The sequence below is a fragment of the Pleurodeles waltl genome, chromosome 12 (assembly GCF_031143425.1).
Source record: "Pleurodeles waltl isolate 20211129_DDA chromosome 12, aPleWal1.hap1.20221129, whole genome shotgun sequence".
NCBI lineage: Eukaryota > Metazoa > Chordata > Amphibia > Caudata > Salamandridae > Pleurodeles > Pleurodeles waltl.
In genome coordinates, this window is record NC_090451.1 from 242,345,700 (window position 1) to 242,366,454 (window position 20,755).

Sequence of the window (20,755 nt, forward strand, 5' to 3'; positions counted from 1 at the left end):
GCTTTACAGAGGCTAAAGTAGATTAGGTTTAAAAAAAAGCCTGTCCAGGGGACAGGCTGAAGGAGACCAATGGCTGGACAGGCAAACTGAGGCTCCTCTGGATGTCGTTGGCTGGGTTACCCAAAGCCAGGGGACTACGGGAGCAGGGGTACCTTCAGATGTCAGGTATCTTCACAGAATGGGGTTGCGGTCAGGGGGGTCCTCTGGATTTGGGCTGCAGGCATCGTTGTGGTGACCAGGAGGGGTGGAGTCAAAGTCGGAATTGCCTGGAGACTCTCTGGTCAGGTGGGCCACCTGGGCTCGAGCCGTGAGCGTTGGGTGCAGAGTTGGCAGGACTCGCAGATCCAGGGCAGCTGTCCTCTGGGGATCTTGGTCTTTAGGGAAGGTAGGCAGTCCTCTGGGGTTTTGTAAAGGATGCTGAGCCTGCAGGATGAGTTGTCTTGTTGTAGCAGGAGACTTGAAGCTGCAGACAGGGCGATAGGGTTGGGGCAAAGTCAGTTGCTGTCTTGAGTCTTCACTGCTAGTGCGGCTCTTCAGTCCTTATTCTTTAGGTCACCAGGAACCTGAAGAGCAAGGTTCAGGAGTGCCCCTAAATGCTAGGTTTAGGGGTGTTACAGGGGTCAGAGGGTAGTTTATATAACCATGAGAGGGACAGGGAGATTATATGGTCCACTGTACAGCCTCCAAAATAGTAATACAAATGGCTCGAGAACCTCAAAAACCTATATTTTATTGATCATAAAGGGTTTCTGTCAAGGTTAAAAACACTAGGGAGTAGAATGGAGATAATGTTCCACCACTCTACCAAAACACTTGTGGTCGGGGGTGAAGGAAGAGTCTTCCTTCAACCACTAATAAAGGTCAACATGTTTTGCAACTATGAAGTTCCTTCAGATCAAATGGCGCTTTATCAGGACCAATGCAATAAAATTCTCCTAAGCTACACTCTATACCACGTTGTGTAAGGGGATGTGTGAAAGGAATTCTGAGCTGACTTACTCAAAAAGCTACGCATCTTGAATACCCCCCTCTATTAGGGGCAGGGCTCCATGGGAACATGCGTACCAAAGGACTGTTGTTGCTTTATTACACGCGAAAGGCTGTGCACGAGACCTACCCTGCGGCCACATTCCCGAAAGACTCTTCCTTCACTCCCCAGTGTTTTGGTAGAGTGGTGGAGTTAGCATCAAATATCTGGCAAAAAGTGGTGGGGGTACTGCAACACGAGGCCAGTTTCCTGCACTGGAGAATCTTAAAATACAGAAAATTGTTAATATCCACCGCTCAAACCTCTATATTAACCAGAATAGAAAACTCTTTAGTGTTTCAAGAATTGTTTTTCAACATGTTGTCCGAAGATTTGATCACCCGGGTGGTTCAACAAACCTTGACTACTCAACATAAAATGTGAAGCCTTCCATCACTTGCTGAGAATGTATTTGTTCAGCATAGGATTCAAAAACTGCTTTTTAAATAATAATAAAGATGGGCATATGGCAAAACTTGTAAAAATAACTCCTTATGCAACAGAAGTGGAAGTCATTTTTTACTAGTACAAGTAAAAGAACTACAACTCAACCAAATCTCATAAATCGGAAGCAAAAGAAAACATAAATGAATATATTTCTTATATTCCTGTCAAATGGCTGATGAAAATAAGGGAGAAAAGGAGAGACATTAATGCGGTCTCCAATAGACCTTATTACTCCTGAAAGCCACTAAATCATGGGTTTGGAAAGTTTTTTTTGTTTAAATGTCTGCAACCAGAGGTTTACCACTTCTACTGAATACCAAGCTTCATGTAATCCCAATGTAGTGAGAGACTCTTTACTAGAGATAACTTATTGTGAATCATATTAACTAATAGACCTCAATTCAGACCACAGCAATGCCTCTAATGTTCCCACAGGTGTGTCATTTAGATGAAAGTTAGCAATCAGGAAGTGCTGTTTTAGATTGTAATATTTTCAAAATAAGGTAAATACCAATCTTTTCTGAAGATGTGCTGTAGATTGACAGGAAAAAAAATTGAGGTACAGGCAAAGGTTTGTGCGTGTTCATATAAAGCTCCAATTTACTATGAAATGCAATGTGACCATAAAGTCGAATTGGAATCAATTAATGGTGGGCGGATCTCGCTGAGTTTCAGTCCGCAGAATTCAACGGAGTTCCATAAAAACTCCACTGAGTTCCGTAAGTGGGCGGAATCAAGCACATTGCGCTGATTTGTAGCACTAGGAGCTTCTTCTGCGCTGTATAATCAGCACGAAGAGCACCACGCGGTGCACCAGAGGGTGCTGTTTCTTTCTACTGCTTGAGTAGATTTTCTACTCTAGCGGCAGCTTTCTCAGCGCAAACGGTTGTGACTTGCCTCGACCACCCGCATTCAGAACTCTTACCAGGAGGTGTTCTAGCGCCAGAAAATTCTTCTGTGGGAAACCAATTCTTGCTTGCGCTCGCCAACTTAACGTTGGCAAGGTGCGCAACAGAAAAAACCTCCACCACACGGTGGTTGGTAGAGGTTTGCCCGAACTCTGCTCTTCACGCAGAATGTGGAGTAGGCTAAGCGCTTCAGACTCCGCCTGTGGAGCTGACGTTTTCACCCACCCCTAGAACCATTTTAGCAGAAACTATTGCAATAATAGGAGCAACGCTTCTACAGTGTGGTTTTGATTCTAAAAAACATTAAGAAGTGGTTTTAATGTTGTTTCATCCTGGATAAATGCAGTATATGACCTCTTTGCTCCTCCAACAAACAAACCAAGAAAGATGTAACTAGTGCAGCGCTCTGTCACTAGACATCTTATCTTTCAATTGCCCTAGCAATAAATACTTCATATTAAAAACAACCACTGCAGATTACGTTATGTGTCTTGCACTACAACCCCATTAGAGTGTAATCAAGGTAGATGGTGTCATCAGAATGCTGCCCTAGATTGAAAGGACGTTTGCACTATTTTGGTGGAAAGGCTTAGGTTTTGGGTGCTCACTACCCATATAAGCCGTATGTATACTGATTAACAGAGATGCCAACCCACACCCCTACTTAAGTTATTTGTCCTCATTTTCCCAGAGATGTGTGGGTTCTGTCCCATGTTTATTGGCACCCAAGTATTAATACACAGTAAGACAATGAGATTGAATAAAGAACTCTGATTGCCCCACTTCCATAACTTTACCGATAGCAGAACACTCTGTCAAATTTAGCCATATAATCCACAAAGCTGGCAAACTGTACATTTCCTCTTCAAGGTGGCCTACTGAAACAAACACTGCAGGTCGTGGACATTGCCCATCGTGTTGCAGATGCAATGAGGTCTAAACCAGTTTAATGAAGAATTTGATTATTTGCAGCAACCAATTTGTCTAGATCTTGTAAGAAGAATCCGGGGTGTTCACAACCCTATTAGCAGATAATTCCCAGTACAGCTGACATCTCCTTATTTACGAGAGGCTGAAAATGACAGGAAACTGATTTAAGTTGTAATTTAGACAAGACCTTGCATACTGGCAATGGTGTCAAGGCCTACAAAAGAGTGAGGATCATCCTTCATCCGAGTCACGGCACCAGCTTGGTGTGGATGCCATAAAGGCTTGTTTTGGACATTGAGAAATTATAATACGAATCACATTAGAAGACCTACCATGAAGGAATTAACATTATTCAATAAATACTGGCTATATGTTACAAAAAATCAAAGATTGTGAATGAATATCAGCTGGATGTGTGCCTGAATTTAGAAATTGTACTATGTCAGCATATTTGTTTTTGATTACAGGGTGTTTTGGGGTTTTCTCCCTGTTCAGTGCACCGTCTGGGTTGTTTTGGAAGCGAATTAAGGACAGGAAGCACCACCATACTCCACAAAAGAAAACTTCCCAATTATTAATACATGATTAATTAATCAGACCCATGTGGCTGCCTGATCCCAACGTAGCATTAACATGATTCTGAAGACCGTTTTTCAACTTGGTTTGTCAGCCCAGTCGAACCATCTCAAGCCTCTAGTTCAGTGGTGGAATACTCCACATGTTTGTGGACAGAGCCATTACTCCTTAAGCATACATTCTCGCTCTCAAGAGGAGGTTTGCTTCTTTTAAATCTGGGATTGCCTCTTGCAGTCTTTAGGTCACATAGTATTAGCCACCCTGCAGACAAGACACTTATTAACATCTGGCCTCTTATTGGAACAAGGAGTAAGATGATAATCTATTCAAGAAGCCAGTGGAATGTGTTTCCAAAGAATAACCTTTCATCTGATCTGCAAGACAGTGATCTAGCTGAAAACCACCTCACCTTGCAGAATGAACCAGGTAGCGCCACTTTGGCTCCAGCAGATACAGCCCTCCAATCTATTAGAGTTCACAATCGGGCTTCATTGACATCTGCCTCTGAGAATGGTCTTCATTCTTGCAAAGGAGTTGGAGTAGGCAGGGGCTCAGAGGGGTAAAACAGACACTCTACCCTTTACCACTATTTCTTGAAAATAAGAAGTACTTTATTGAAAGTATGTTTTCTGTTTGGGTAATCAGGACACAGGCTTGTCCATCTATTCCTTTTGTGTGATCCTCATTACCCTTTACCATTATTTATGGTGTTGGTGCCCAAAATCCTAAACTTCAGCATATTGTGATCTCAACATATCTGTAACAAAATGGGTTCTGCCCATGTAATCCTCCTGGAATTTTTGCTTTTTTTATCACCTATTTTCTTTTTGTTTGTTTTTACTATGGATGAGCATAACAACTGGTGACTGACCCACGGTAAATGCACGATAGAAGGACTATACAAGTATAGCGCAAGTGTCAGCCTTTTAAGATAAGGCAGCTGCAACGTAGCAAAGGTAAGGGGCACCTGGCTGGCTACACGTGCACACATGTGAGACTGCTGTAGTGCGCAGACCGGTACTGTGCATGGGTAGCTTGGCGCAGAGGGGACTCTGCAGGTTTAGATATTGACCTAGGATAGGCATTCTGATAGTTTACATTCATAGGGAATGCAGTGTAATTTACTGTCTTGTCTGCAGTGACACTATTATACACATGGAGGAAATCTGCCTTAGAGTGGAGTTTTGCTTCCCTTTGGCCTAGAACGTCGAGTAACATATCAAAATGGGATGGAACCTGTATGCCAGAATCAAATCTGCAAGTTCCTAAAAAGTATCTGTACAACTTATATATCATCCCCTATCCTCATATTTCTGTAGCTCAGCTCAGGATCAGAGGCCATGCCTTTTGTCACCCCATGGGCTAGGTTAATTTCATTTTCTTCAGCATCAGGAACAAAGGCCTCTCCACAAAAAGTGAGCAATTAACAGTGTTTCACTCAGCTCCTGAGTAGGAAGGGACGGGAAGAAAGAATCTGCATCCATCAGTTAACTGTCACACTGTACCACGGGTGCTCCAGCCCAAGCCCACTGGACAAAGGAGGGAGCCCAGACTTCTGGAGCCAACACAGGAGGGGGCTTCTCCTTGACGTTTTGGTGGGAAAGTCCCTGGCAGTGATGTCAGCGATGGGAGGAACTGAGGCCCCCAGAGGAGATGTGTCCAGTGACTCATAGATGACAACTTTTTTAATTGCCCCAGGGTGCTGTGCAGGAGGGATGATAGGCGATGGAGCACCCTAGGATAGAAACTTCCAGCACCATCTAAAAAGTCTTACACAAAGGGCAGAGGGGGCTTTTTGTGCTTTTTATTGGAGCCGGACACTAGGACTGGAGGCGGAAGCCATGGAAAACTGGAAGGAGGAACCCCTTATGCCCACCTGGACTAAATGCTCTGACTACAGGTAATCCCATGACCAGTGGGTCTCTCCCCAGGACCAGAGAGGCTGGTCCCCTTACACCTCCTATGGATTAGTTGGGGGAAGAATTACACTACTGCACCAAGGAGGAGAAAAGCACCAGAGGAGAAACCTCTGGGAGCCAGTGGAATCATCTCCCTGCAAAATGTCACCCCTTAGAGGCCAGGATACCTAAGGAAAGGACTGCAGGTGGATAGGGCCCGAACCACTGGGGGCAAAATGAGCCACAAATAATGCAAAATTACCCAACAGGCCCAAAATATACTGAGAAAATAGTTTGACCTTTGACAGTCCCTCTCCCCTCAAGTGAGGCCCCGGAGCGCTAGGAACTCCGCTGCCTGATGATTCTTAGCCCCCATGGCAGGCCAGGGCCCGGGTGCAGCGCAAGGACTGTTGTGGGATCTCAGCCCATGGGCCAGTTTCATCTATGAGGGTCCAGGACCCCAACTCCAGGCTCACCACAACCGAAAAAGAAGCAGGGAGTGCAATCACACTCCCTTGGGATCTAAATAAGGATCCCAGAATCCCAACACTGAGCCCTGATGTGAGCAGCTACCGGGCTAGTACTGTTGCACTCTCGCAAGCAGAGGAGGAGGGGGTAGGGGTCCTAGCTATGGGCCCCTGTGAAGACAAGGAGAACAGGAGAGTTCCACTGTGCTCCACCCAACAGTGATGGGCCTGCCCCGCTCACTGTGTTTGTGTCGGGGAGGGGGGACGAATGCGGAGGGAACCAGGTGGCAGCCACAGAGTGAAGTACTGCCAGCTTCTGGAACAACACAAGAGTGTTACCCACGTAGAAAGCTGGCCAGGGCAGCCAGGGGTGGGCTGCCTGGGCTGCCCCCAACAAGGAAAGACATTTGGGGTTCCTGGGTGGGACCAGGCAACCCTAAAGAAAAGGGGAAAAATAAAGAGGACAGTGCGACGTGAGGCCTCGCAGCAACAGAGAAGAATGCAGCCAAGCCACTAATCAAATATGGACATTTCTGCGTACTCCAAAATGTCCTACAGAGCTAGTTCTTGATAAAGTATTTTCACTGCTTGTGGTGGTTTTAGGGCGAAGGGACCACCGCTAACAAAGGAAAAGGAGTGTGGGGGAGCTGCACTCCTCAGGCTGGACCTTTAGCTCTATAATTGGCATTGCAGTGGAGCGCCCTCCAGGGGCTTAGTATATGGTTCCAGATTATGCGGCCTAAAGGATGTTAAAAAGACAGACATTTGGTACTTGTTTGGACAAATGCTTTGTTTAAAAGTGGTTTTGCAAGGGTTTGATCAATGTTTTATTCACAGGTATTATTCACAATGGTTTTACCCAATGCTTTAATCAAAAAGGTTATTCACTGTGCTTTATTTAAAAGTTTTATTAATGCTGATGGTATCACTTATTACTGAAAGGCTGCAATGCTTTATTAGCGATTTTGTTAGCAAATCATTGCAGTGCTAGATTATTCATAATAAGGGCAGGAGGGATTATGGTTACTGAAGTCAGGGATGGAATTAAGGATTACCTTGACATGTGATTCTTGTCTTAACGTGTGGTGACATTGACCTAATGTAAAGTAATACCCCATATATGGTTATGTGCTGTATTGTACATGGATGTGGCACTGTGATTTTTGGGGTCATGACCCTTTAGGGGCCAAAAGTGATGTTGCTGAAGGTATTTCCACTAACCTTATATATATTTCTAAATAAATTACTGTGTAGTATTAAGCAGTGTCTGTGTGATAAATGTACTTTGCCTTGTTCTAAAGAAAAAAACACAGGCCGGGCAATCATTTTTTGAGTGTTATTACTGTATGCCAGCAATTAGCCCACACCACCTCCCTTGAGGAGGCCTTGAACTACTCTGCTTTGCTTGCCTGAAAGAGTCAAGCGCAACAATGAGTTGTTGGTTCCCAGTTAAGGTGTACATGTGGACCCAATACTTATTTATTTATTTATTTATTTATTAGGTACATGAACTGTTATTAAAAACCATTGCATACAAATAAATTTTAAAAGTAGCGCAATAATTCATGTCAGTGCAGCTCATATAGAGCTACATATTTAGCAAAAAGAGTCATAAAACCAAGTCACTGAACATTAAAATGTAGGGATAAAAAGTACAAGCAAAGGGATAGAGCAGAATAATCTATTAATAAAGCTATTGCACAAAAAAACGGAGAAAACAGTCCAGTGGTGCATTATGAGTCAGGGGACCAGTGGCCAGATTGGTGTGGTGGTCATCCTTGTTTAAAGTTTTCAGGAGAACTCTTCCGATTGGTCATTTAGGCCCTGATTCCAACTCTGGCGGGCGGCGGTCGCCGCCAGCCAGACGGGAACCGCCAATCAGCCGCCACGCGGTCAAAAGACCGCTGGCGGCATTCCGACCTTCCCGCTGGGCCAGCGGGCGCTAACAATGTTAGCGCCCGCCGGCCCAGCGGGAAGGGGGCCTGCAACACTGAAGCCGGCTCCGAATGGAGCCGGCGGTGTTGCAGGTGTGCGACGGGTGCAGTTGCACTTATCGCGCTTTTCACTGTCTGCTAGGCAGTGAAAAGCAGGCTGGGGCCCTGTTAGGGGGCCCCTGCACTGCCCATGCCAGTGGCACGGACAGTGCAGGGGCCCCCAGGGGCCCCAGGACACCCGTTCCCGCCAGCCTCTTCCTGGCGGTGAAAACCGCCAGAAACAGGCTGGCGGGAAGGGGGTCAGAATCCCCAAGGCAGCGCTGCTTGCGGCGCTACCCTGGCGGATTCGCCCAGCCGGGGTTAAACTGGCGGGAAACCGCCGGCCCCGGTTTTCTGACCGCGGCTTTACCGCCGCGGTCAGAATGGGCATGGAAGCACCGCCCGCCTGTTGGCGGTGCTTCCGTCATTCGCGGACCTGGCGGTCTTTGACCGCCAGGGTCGGAATGACCCCCTTAGTCTCAGCGCAGCACAAAACAAGAATTTAACAAATCGAGCGGCTAGGCTAAGATCGATGGCCTAGCAGAGGCTCAATCACTGCTCTTCTACATGTTCCGATTCCTCTTGTTAGAAGGATGGATTTGAGCCAATATCTGCGCTCTGTCAGGTTTCCTCCCAACATCAAACAATAAACTTTTTGTAAGTGAGGCTTCATGAAAATCCTCTACTTGAAATCTGAATGGGAAAAAGTCGTTAAATTTTGTATTTGCTTCTTCACAGACATGTTCCTCAGATGAAGTGTTAATCAGTTCTTAGGCCACTTGGCCATTCAATTTAACGCAAAAAAATTGCACTACAAAAGGAGGTTTTTAAATGCCATTTTGTTGAACCCTGCTTTGAATGCTCTAACACATGCGCTTTTTGAGCCTGTGGCTTCTCCTCACTAAAATAAGTTTCGTGAAAGACGCAACTTTGGTATGATTTATAAAATAAGCACGCTCCAGGATTATCTTTCCTATACAAAGCCTTATGACGTGTTTTAGTTAGTTTGGATGCATTCAACAATAGCGGAGTAGGGAGTAGGGAGTAGGGACTGGGACTGGGTAAAGCAAAGATACTTTAAGGCCTCGGCGCTTAGACTTCTAAGGAGATGAAGTGCTAGGCATCTGCTTCAGTATTGTAAGTTGAAAGCGGATAATGTATTACCTTAGAGACACAAGAAGAGAGTGTGAGCGTTACTACAGTGTGTAACTCAGGAAAACTTTATGTGTACTAAATTCAGAAACTGCATTCCTTTATATATTTGTTTTTTAACAAGTATTGTATTTGAGTTCAGGAAGTTCTTGTCTTGACATTTGCAATTTGGTGTGTTCACCGATACGTGCGCCATCATGTTTTCTCTTTTTTTCACAGCTTGTCGACCTGAGCTGTAACGATCTAACTGAAATCCTGATCCCAGAGACCCTGCCCACCTCACTGCAGGAACTGGACCTGACTGGGAATGCCAACCTCGTATTGGAGCATCGCACCCTTGATGTCTTCAGGTGAGACACCTGGTGCTTAGAGTGAAAGAAATGTCTTTCTCCTTTCTGCATAAGCATCAACTGTATGTTATTCTCCTTCACAACCTTACTGTTTTCTCCTCTTTGCATGCATCTCTGCTTATGCCTCCACTTGCCTCTTTTGTACACACTCACATCTGGTGCGTGTACCACAGTGCTGTGCAGTTGTCTCTTTCATGCATATATTTATTTTAATCGCCTGCCTTTGTCTGTGTTGCAAACTGCTCTATCAACTCTAGAAAAGTTTTGCCTCATCCGGAACAGTCCTCTACTGCCTTGACATTTTACACAGCTTGATAAATACTGAACTTTCCTCCTCGTGTTTCTGGACCAATATGTCCACATCATGTAATTTTCAATTATCTCAACTTCCTCTACCATTGCCTGCTGACTACCCACCACATTCTCAAGCCTCTGCCATATGTCCTCAATTATTTTCACTGCCTTGCATACCAATCTTTTATCTTCCCATGTCTCCTTATGGAATTGTTCCTCGAGCACGCTCCTCTGTTAGCTTCATGTATGTCCACATTCTCATATTCCAGTCTCAGTATTACATATTTGTTACCACCTGCCCTGATCGCACATTATCCTACATTCATTCATTCATTCTGCATCTCACACCAGTCATTCACTTGCTGTCCTTTGTCCTAGTTGTATTACAAGTAAGGACGTTGTTTTCAAATTGGAAGTATCACTAGTATTTAGTGGAGACACTGTGGTCCTTAAATAAGTTATGGTTGCTAACAGTTGTGTGAAATAGAAGAAGTAACCAAGTTCATTGAGTGGATTCTTACCTTCATGTTGAATTAAAGAATTAAGTTATCATCATCATCCGCTTTATTTCGGTAACAGTATACCATAAAAGCACAGTAGAAAAAAATATTTAAGAAGATAAAACATAAAATCTATGATTTAAAAAAAGAAGAAAGAGAAAAAAGACTTTAAAATACAATAAAATTTAAAGAACGAACCAAAGTACATAAAAGTTTAAATAAATAAGTAGGTATGGGCACACATTGTCTAGTCTATACAATTAGTCCTGCATTATATTGCACAGCTTTATAGTTACATTGCCTGCTGAATGTGGCAATGGGTAAAGTTTGCCTTTTAAAATTCCAAGTTGGGAGGGCCAAAGTAATTTGAGGAATTTTGCCAAAGAACATGCCAGTAGCGCAGATGGATCCAATTTTAGTATCCTTAAAGCTGGTCGGCAATTCCTAAATCCCATCCGCTTGCATAAAGGGATAATCCAACAAGCCCTCTGTTTTGAGTATGCAGGACATTGGAAAAGGACATGGGTCATGGATTCTTCGTAGCCACATCCCATTGGACATAACTTATCAGCTGAATTGGACCATTTGTAAGTTAAAGTGCGCAGGGGGAGAGACCCTAATCTGAATCTAATGTACAAAGCGCGTGCAAATGGGGAAAGTATTGTGTCCATATAATATTCAAACTCATAATTGCATTTAATTTGCAAAAAACTGCTAGTCATAGTGGAGAGAGAAGCATCAGTTAAGTGCAAAGTTTGGACATTGAGCCAGTATGCATCCTTTAGGATCTGAATGGCATTTTTTGGAATGGAAAGTGGATCTGTCCAGTAGTTCCCAAGCCCAAGCGTAAAAAGAGTTTGCTCTACATAAATGCACCACTTGATTTTCGCAGTGGCATTGGTGCTCGCCATGTTTCTCAGCCCAAGTCTGTAGGGTATAAGAGAATCCAAGTTCCAGATCCGAATCCAGTGCAACAATGGCCTTAGGGCAGCAATCTGATTTACTGGAAGAAGATTTAGATCCATTCGAATTGGCAAAGATGGAGTACTAGGGGGAACCCTCATTAGCTTCTTTAGGAAGGAGTTTTCCACTCTTTCCAGGTCCTCCAAGTTGCAGTAACCCCATAGTTCGGCTCCATAAAGAGCCCCCCGCTCGCTTGGGATTTATATATTTCTATAGTCGGAGTAACTGCAAATCTGGGGGACCCGGCTGCAAATCTTGCGTAGTCACCCGCCCCTTGTTTTAAGCACATTGCTGATTTTTGGAGGTGGGCATGCCATTTATGTGAATCTTCCAGTTTTAAACCTAGATAATCAAAGGCTGCCACTCTTTCCAATAGGGTGCCCTCCAGGCAGATGTGCCTCCTCATCTTGTACCTTGCATCCCCAAATACCATATATTTCGTTTTGTTTGAGTTAATTTCTAGGCCGTGGTCTTTACAAAAAGTGACAAACGCCGTAAGCAGATTGGAAAGACCAGTGGTCGTTTGTGATATTAACAATGAGTCATCAGTGAATAGCAGACATGGGATCCTTTGCCCTCCCAGTTTGGGGGCATCATTGGAACATTCTAGAAAGTAAGGGATGCAAGCGTTTATAAATAATAAGAATAGTGTAGGAGCCAGGACGCAGCCCTGCCTCACGCCACGATTTGTAGGAAACTCGGATGTTAACTCCCCATTCGGGCCCCAACAGATTCTAGCACAATTATCAGTGTAAAGATCTTTAATTATGTTTATCATGGAACCAGGGACCCCTGTGGTGCTCATGACTTCCCATAACTTTTGGCGTGGGACAAGATCAAAGGCAGATTTCAAATCCACAAATGCCACAAAAAGACAGCCTGAGTTCACATCAACTGTTTTCCATTTGACACAGAAGAAACGGAATACCTGATCAATTGTGCTCACTTTGGGCCTCATTCTGACCCTGGCGGTTGAAAACCGCCAGGGCAGAGTGCCGCGGAAGCACCGCCAACAGGCTGGCGGTGCTTCATGGGCAATTCTGACCGCGGCGGTAAAGCCGCGGTCAGAAAAGGGCAACCGGCGGTTTCCCGCCGGTTTACCCCAGCCCCAAAGAATCCTCCATGGCGGGGCTGCTCCGCCATGGGGATTCCGACCCCCTTCCCGCCATCCTGGTCCTGGCGGTAAAAACCGCCAGGAACAGGATGGCGGGAACGAGTGTCGTGGGGCCCCTGGGGGCCCATTCAGATTTTCAGTGTCTGCAAAGCAGACACTGAATATCGTGCGGGTGCCACTGCACCCGTCGCACACCAGCAACTCCGCCGGCTCCATTCGGAGCCGGCTTCATCGTTGCTGGGGCTTTCCCGCTGGGCGGGCGGGCGGCCTTTTGGCGGTCGCCCGCCCGCCCAGCAGGAAAGTCAGAATGACCGCCGCGGTCATTTGACCGTGGTGCGGTCTCCACCCGGCGGGCGGAGCCCGCCGCCCGCCGGGGTCGGGATGACCCCCTTTATCTCCAAACCCCGCCTGAAGATGGCTGAGCACTTGGTTATCCACTATCCATTTTTGAAATCTATTTAGGAGCTGATAGCAGAATTTTTTTTGTAAATTATCTAAAAGGCTTATGGGTCTATAGTTCCCTGGAATTCCTCTCTCTCCCTTTTTGTGTATAGGCACAATGGTTGCTTCTTTCCAAGATGGACGATATGATCTGTTTTCCAGAGCGGCATTTGAGACCCTGTTCACGTACGGGCCCCATTTGTTCAAGTCCGCTTTATACATATCAGAGGGGATGCCGTCTGGCCCTGGAGCCTTCCCTGATTTTTGCACAATAATGGCAAGCTCGATTTCTTTCAGTGAGAAGGGAGTCAGGACAGACAGGGCCAGATTTTGGGATAATGGCTCCCCCCAGACTTGCAAAATCACAGTCGGATAGAGATCCATACAGTTCCTTGAAGTGGTTAAGCCAAACTTCAGGAGGAATGTAACACTCTGGTTTTGGTGCCTGATTTTGAACATTTTGGACCACCAGAGACCAAAAACGTTTGGAGTCGGAAACCATAGCGGCCTGTGCAAGTTCTCTTCATAGCGCCTCTTCCCAGTCATTTTTACAAGACTTACACGTGGAGGCATAGTTTCGTCCAGCTTTGACAATTTCTTCTCTATCTTTTGATCTGAGTGCTTTTATCAAGGAATACTTGGCCTCTCTACATCTTTTGTCAAACCACTTGTTGCTGGGATGGAAAAATGAGTGGGCAATGACCCTGGCAGATTTAAAAAAACACATTTTAAGAGTCGAAAAGAGGTCCAAGTGAAGAGACATAACCTCATTAGGGGTAAGTGAAAGGTGATCAAAGAAGAGCTGGTGACTAGACACTAAAATGCATAGTTTACCCCACAATTTGTTAGTGTTCTGAAAGGAGTCCCATCAGACCACACGCTTACTGCCGGACACCTTCAACACTCCAAAGGATACGGAAACAGGGGAGGCACAATGCCTAAGAATTGTCTATCATATGCTATTAGAAGGGGAGCATGGTCGCTAGTATACTGGTTTCCCACTTTTATATCTTTTATATGATGCCAGACCCTTAGGTCAAAAAGGACAAAATCCAATGTACCGGTATAAAGCCCCCTAAAGAAAGTCGGTCTTGCAGGGTTATCAGCAGGAAAACGCCCATTACCAGGGTGAAGACCGTTGAGTATCATAAGATCAATTATCTGCATGGCCCTAGTACTAACTTTGGGGGGAATGTGTCTGCGGAGAATAGGTAGGGATGTTCCATATGGCATCTTCAATCTATGTAACCTCCGCAAAATCAGAGTTGGGCTCGATTGGGGCATTAAAGTCCCCGGCTATAATAATGTGGTGCATTGGGTGAAAACTCAATACAGTGGTGTTCAGAAGCTCTATGATAGGGGACCGCTGGTGGGGGGAATCGGGTTTGTTGTAAATATTTAAGCACAGGACAGGGTGACCCAGGTTTGGCTGTATAATTATGGCCAAGATATCGTAGGAATCTACCTGTAATTCCTTTACCCCACCCACCTCTGTCATTTTTACCCAATTGATGAGGCCCCCAGCAGCTCTACCAGCGGGGGACGGTTTAGCTCTTTTAGAAAAAAAGCAAAACCCCTGCCTATACATGCTGTCAATAGCCCAGGTTTCCTGGAACATGCATATGTTGAAGTTATCAATGTAGGCCCCCCAATCTGGATCAGCTAGTTTGCTGCTGATGCCAGCTACGTTCCAGGACAGGAACTTAGCTGTTGATGGAGCAGTAAGATAATTAAGTTCATGAGAATCCTCAGCTGGGAGGGGGCTACTAGAATGCTCAACAGGATTTGTACTTGTTAAGGTATCTGTGAGGTCAGATAACGGCCTCCATGAAAGAGCAGTTCCTAGAGCTGGAGAGTTGTTAGGAGATGGTGATACAGCTGAGCAGAGGCTGGTGGTAGTATTGTGGGGCAAAAGCAGGTGTAGTCAATCAATGTCAGAAGTGGCCCCCTGGTAGTCAAGATCGCACATGTTATCGGCTTTGGGGACAGGTCCGATGGCCTTCATACAAGCTCGTCCAGGTGCTGCCCCGTTAAAAACAGGGTGACCCAGAGCCATGTCGTGGGAATCGGAATTGACAAGGGTTTTGGCCTTACAGTATCGCTATCGCTGAGAAAAACAGCAGTTCCCTTTAGTGTAAAATTGCGTGCTTCCATATGTAACAGCCCCCTTACCAGTTGGGGGCTAGTAAGATTGAGTTTTCTAACATCCCAGGCACCAGATCTACTAGGTAGGCGATCAGTTGATAATATTCCTCCTGGATAATTGAGCCACAGCCTCTAACATGCCGTAGCCAATGCGTGGCTTTATTGATGAGCGAAAATGTGTCTTCCCGTAGATTCGGGGATAAGGAAGGTACATTGCACATATAAATATATTGCCCACTAGCGACAGAGGGGTGGTGATTAAGTGGCTGGACACATGGGACACTTTCATAGACCAATTACAAGGGAAAGACGACACCCACCCCCCTTGAATAGCGGACACTAACTCAACATAGATCAACATGAGTGGGTGCCAACACGGGCGCAACTCACACTTTGTCCATGAGCTCACAAACCCACAAAATGTACAACATACCCAATCGGGTAGGGGACAATGACACCCCCTAGTTGCATACACTGTGGTAATACACACCTGCAGCAGCGTCCCCTTTACCCCTCGACCAGCAACTCCCAAACATATCTACTCGCCTCCCTCGCTCCAGCCCTCCCCCCCCCCTCACAACTTCTCCTCTCTCTGTTACTCGGCGAGCTCCCTCTGCTCCCCAGAAACACAGTGTCCTCCTCCCTCTCCTCCCCGCCACCCTGTCACTTGGCGCTCAACCGCTCCCCTCCCTTCCTTATATCTCACGGCTACTGTTAAACTTGATTGTCATTTACAAGATCTGTTAACATGCCATGCAAAGTGAAGTAACGTTGCTCCCACCTGGTGACGCAACCTGGTGCAATAGCATGATAAAAGCAATGCCATCACTGTAAAAACTTGATAATTGCAATAAACAGATTATATATATATATATATATATATATATATATATATATATATATATATATATATATGGGTGTTTTGCACTTTCAGAGATGATCGCTGGAGTTTTGCGGCAATGTGCTGACTTTATAATGCCCGAGCAATCATTGGGACTTGGAGACAGGCCAGAAGAAGAGAAAATATCAGTGTTAGGAAAGACAATCTTAGTTCCATGAGCGCAGGGGAAATCTCTCCTCGATGCGATGAATCTGAGGGAGCTAAGAATTTCTGTCATTAGGATTTTCATCTCTTCTTCTTCATTTTTCAAGCTGGTCACCAAAGAAGTTAAGTCTTTTTGGGGAGAAGCACTTGCAGATTTAAATAGGGTTGCTCTGGGGGAGGTGATGGTGAAGCAGGATTTATTTGGGCGTGATCCTGGTCTTGTGCCTCCAGTTGCGAAAATCGATTAGAGCACAGAATTTCGTGGATAATGGCATCTATTTGCAGAATTTCAGATATGGGATGAGTTGCAATGGGTATTAGGCTGGCGTCCATGGAGATACGTTGAGGAGCTGGCGCAAGTTTGGTGTCTCTATTAGATTGTGAGCCGCTGTTGGTATTAGACCCAGCAACTAAAAATGGAATAAGAGTGCCCGTCCTCGGATCCTTCAGTGTATTTCTCTCTTTTGTGCTCAAGATTAATTCCACCTCTTCTATTAAGGTGTCAATCACTTTTGTCACACAATTTGACAGGGATCTCATAGCTTTAGTGAGTTTAGGAATCTTTGGGTGAGCCGAATCCGGAGCAGGCTGCCCCTCGTCTTGCGTTTCCCCATTAAGAATATAGATACACAACGCTAAAAGAGATATCGTGCTTTAACAGTTCTAGGAATTAAGTGAACCACAGGCCCTACCTTGGGGCTCAGGGAGGATGCCCAGCCCAGCCTTTGACGGTCTTGGACGGCACGGATGGGCCTGCCCTTGGCCCGGGCTTTGCCCGGGCACGTCCTGCACACGCCCGCATTGGTGGAGCCGCCCCCTGGCAGCAAAACAATCCAAAGGGGTCCTGGGACTAAGAGTCCCACCAGGATCCACGGAGTCAGGGAAGCAGTCTCTGGCAGTGCGCGGCGCGCTTGTAGCGCCCACATTGGTGGAGCCGCCCCCTGGCAGCAAAACAATCCAAACCTGGAACTTGGAGTCCCACCAGGATCCACGGAGTCAGGGAAGCAGTCTCTGGCAGTGCGCGGCGCGCTTGTAGCGCCCGCGTTGGTGGAGCCGCCCCCTGGCAGCAAAACAATCCAAAGGGATCCTGGGACTTAGACTTCCACCAAGATCCACGGAGTCAAGGAAGCTCAGCTGTGTTAATGGCACAAGCGTACTGCGATATATGATGGAGGCAGTAGCGCTATTACCTGTCGGCTCACTGGCTGCTGATTTCCGTCCTCGCCTCTTGTCCGCCTCTTTACTGCCTTCTTCTAGGCCTAGAATAGGGATTCACACTCTAGCCGCAGTGCCTTGAGCGAGCGGAATTCGGCCGCTGAATGAAACGCCGTCGCTCTGCTTCCCCCCATCTCCACTCACTATCACATCAGGAGGTTCTCCATCGGCACCGGATCCCATTGCCTTACCAATGTTGCTAGTGACTCCACCCCTACCACAACTGACACCATCAGCACCACAACCAGTTCTTGTCTCTGGCTGCATAACTGACTACAACTGGCTTGACCAGAATCTCGCCCATGTCTGAATTTCGGCAACACCCTTAAGGTTAGGAGGCCCAGCTTCCTTATTGAAGAGGGGAGATTATTTTGGGGGGACTTATCTCCCCCATGAGAACCCCAGTAAGGACATGGATAATGGGAACGGGCACTCTGTGGCTTTGGACACAGAGACATCTAGTTGCAGATTCTTTACCTTAGAATTTCCCCCAGGCGTCAGTCTAGATCTTTCTTCAAACAGTACTTCTGCGCACTGTCAGGTGGCGACTGTCAAATCCATGTTCGTTGTTGGCATCATGGTCGCCGGATATGACATTGCAGGTCCTATATAGGTGCCTCCCTGGCGCCCTGACATCAGTTCTTTTCTTTCTGCACCAGCCTATGCACAGATCTGGAAAAACAGTACCTTAGCAGTTGCTTTTTGACTGTTTCTTTTTTATTTATTTTTTATTTTTACTTTTTGTTGAAGTGTTTTGACTTCTGGTGCATTGAGATGTTGTCACGGAAGACTGGCTTCAAGCCATGAGACTCCTGTCATCGGATGATGTCTGTGACAGATCCGCAGCTGTCGTGTGCTTGTGGTGTTTGGAGCGCGACCACGACCAAGGCCATGAACACGAAGGCTTTGAGGAAGCGGTCCCTAAAGCTCATGGTGGCCTGGCTCTCTGCGTCGCTCTTGGTCTTGCTCGAGAGGAGGTTATGAGACTGCTCATGGAGCCCTCACCACTCATCGTCATCCCCCTTAAGATCTTCAGGACATTCAGGTAATAAGAAGAGGAAATCAACTTCACCCCGGTGGTCAGATGATGCAGCGTGGGACAAGGAGCGTTGATGCTCTAGGCCACCGTCCTCGGAGCCTGCTTCTGAGTCACGCCTCATCTTGGGCAGACCGACCCTGCCAGAGTGCCTACGAGCCCCGTGGGGTCAGCAGGGGCCTCCTCGGGTTCCACACTGGCGGCTCTGGCCCTGGAGGGCACCATGGGATCTGCTTCCACATCCAAACTGGCATCGGTCGCGCCATCGCAACCTTCCCATACAATGGTTTCGATGTTGATGCGCCCGTGGTTGCCGACTCCACAAGGAGCTGGATCGGTGTTGCTCTATGCCGATTTTGAGTTTGATTAAGTCTTTCCTCCCTAGGGAGGATCCTGACCCTTATTCCTATGGATTCGGATACGTTGAGACTATGGAGGAGTCGCTGGACCCTTTAGAATACCAGCTTGATGACCCCATGGACTGGGCTCAGGAACTGGGCGAAACCAGTGGTCTAGACACCTCCCCTGATACTGGCATGCTTTGTCCTCCTACTGTGGCTTCGGAGGAAGGAGCTTCATATTCAGTGGTGGTGCGGCTGGGGACTGAGGTCTTGGGCCTCGAGCTGCCCTCAGTGGCTGTCAGGACTAACCTCCTGACTGATGTCTTCAACCTGTAGCATCCACCTCTTAACTCCTTTTGCCATTCAATGAAGCCCTCACTGATATCCTGCTGGGGACGTGATCCAAACCTAGTTCAGGGGCTCGTGTGAACAGGACAATTGCCCGCCGCCATAGGCCTGCACCTAATGACCCAGCTTACCTGACCCAACTCCCTACCCCTGAGAGCTTCGTTGTCCAAGCCTCCACATCCCAAGGTGCATTTCCTTCTGCTCCCCGGATAGGGAATCAAAGAGGCTGGATCATCTTGGGAAGAAGATGTTTTTTTCCTCCAGCCTGGCATTATCGTCTATGAACACTGCATGCCTTTTGGGCCGTTACACCCATACTTTACGGGACACAGTCACGCAAGTACTGCCACTGGTCCTGGAGGAGGCCCAGGTCATTCTCACCCAAGCTGGAGAGATGCAGCTAAGTTCACAATATATTATGGGCTGGATACGACCGACTCTCTGGGCAGATCGGTTGCTTTGACAGTGGCCTTAAGGCACCATGCTTTGTTGAGGACATCTGGCTTTTCAGGGGTTGTTCAATCCACTCTTAGGGACATTCCCTTTGATAGCACCCGTCTCTTCAGAGACAAAGCAGACTCGGTGCTCAAGCACTTTAAGTAGTCTCAGGCTATGGCCTGGTGTAAGGAAATGCCTCCTTGGCATGGCTACACCCAGACTTTTTGCCTTTGTTGATGCCAAGTTATGATTTGAAAGTGTGCTGAGGTCTGCTAACCAGGCCCCAGCACCAGTGTTCTTTCCCTAAACTGTACCTTTGTCTCCACAATTGGCATGACCATGGCACCCAGATAAGTCCCTTGTAACTTGTACCCCGGTCCCAAGAGCCCTGATGCCAGGGAAGGTCTCTAAGGGCTGCAGCATGTCTTATGCCACCCTGGGGACCCCTCACTCAGCACATGCACACTGCTTGCCAGCTTGTGTGTGCTGGTGGCGAGAAAATGACTAAGTCGACTTGGCACTCCCCTCAGGGTGCCATGCCAACCTCACACTGCCTATGGCATAGATAAGTCACCCCTCTAGCAGGCCTTACAGCCCTAAGGCAGGGTGCACTATACCACAGGTGAGGGCATAGGTGCATGAGCACTAATCCCCTACAGTGTCTAAGCAAAACCTTAGACATTGTAAGTGCAGGGTAACCATAAGAGTATATGGTCTGGGAGTCTGTCATACACGAACTCCACAGCACCATAATGGCTACACTGAAAACTGGGAAGTTTGGTATCAAACTTCTCAGCACAATAAATGCACACTGATGCCAGTGTACATTTTATTGTGAAATACACCTAGAGGGCATCTTAGAGATGCCCCCTGAAAACATACCCGACTTCCAGTGTGGGCTGACTCGTTTTATCAGCCTGCCACACACCAGACATGTTGCTGGCCACATGGGGAGAGTGCCTTTGTCACTCTGTGGCCAGGAACAAAGTCTGTACTGGGTGGAGGTGCTTCTCACCTCCCCCTGCAGGAACTGTAACTCCTGGCGGTGAGCCTCAAAGGCTCACCCCCTTTGTTACAGCGCCACAGGGCATCCCAGCTAGTGGAGATGCCCGCCCCCTCCGGCCACTGCCCCCACTTTTGGCGGCAA

The 20,755-nt window shown here is 46.9% G+C and overlaps 1 protein-coding gene across 1 annotated transcript in view; it reads left to right on the top strand.

The window, feature by feature from the left end:
* PHLPP2 (PH domain and leucine rich repeat protein phosphatase 2) overlaps positions 1-20,755 on the top strand; it is a 624,424-nt gene that overhangs the window by 454,866 nt on the left and 148,803 nt on the right. The window contains exon 15 of the mRNA XM_069217328.1: positions 9,598-9,728. Within this exon, the coding sequence (XP_069073429.1) occupies positions 9,598-9,728 (131 nt within the window). The remainder of the gene's footprint in view (positions 1-9,597; positions 9,729-20,755) is intronic.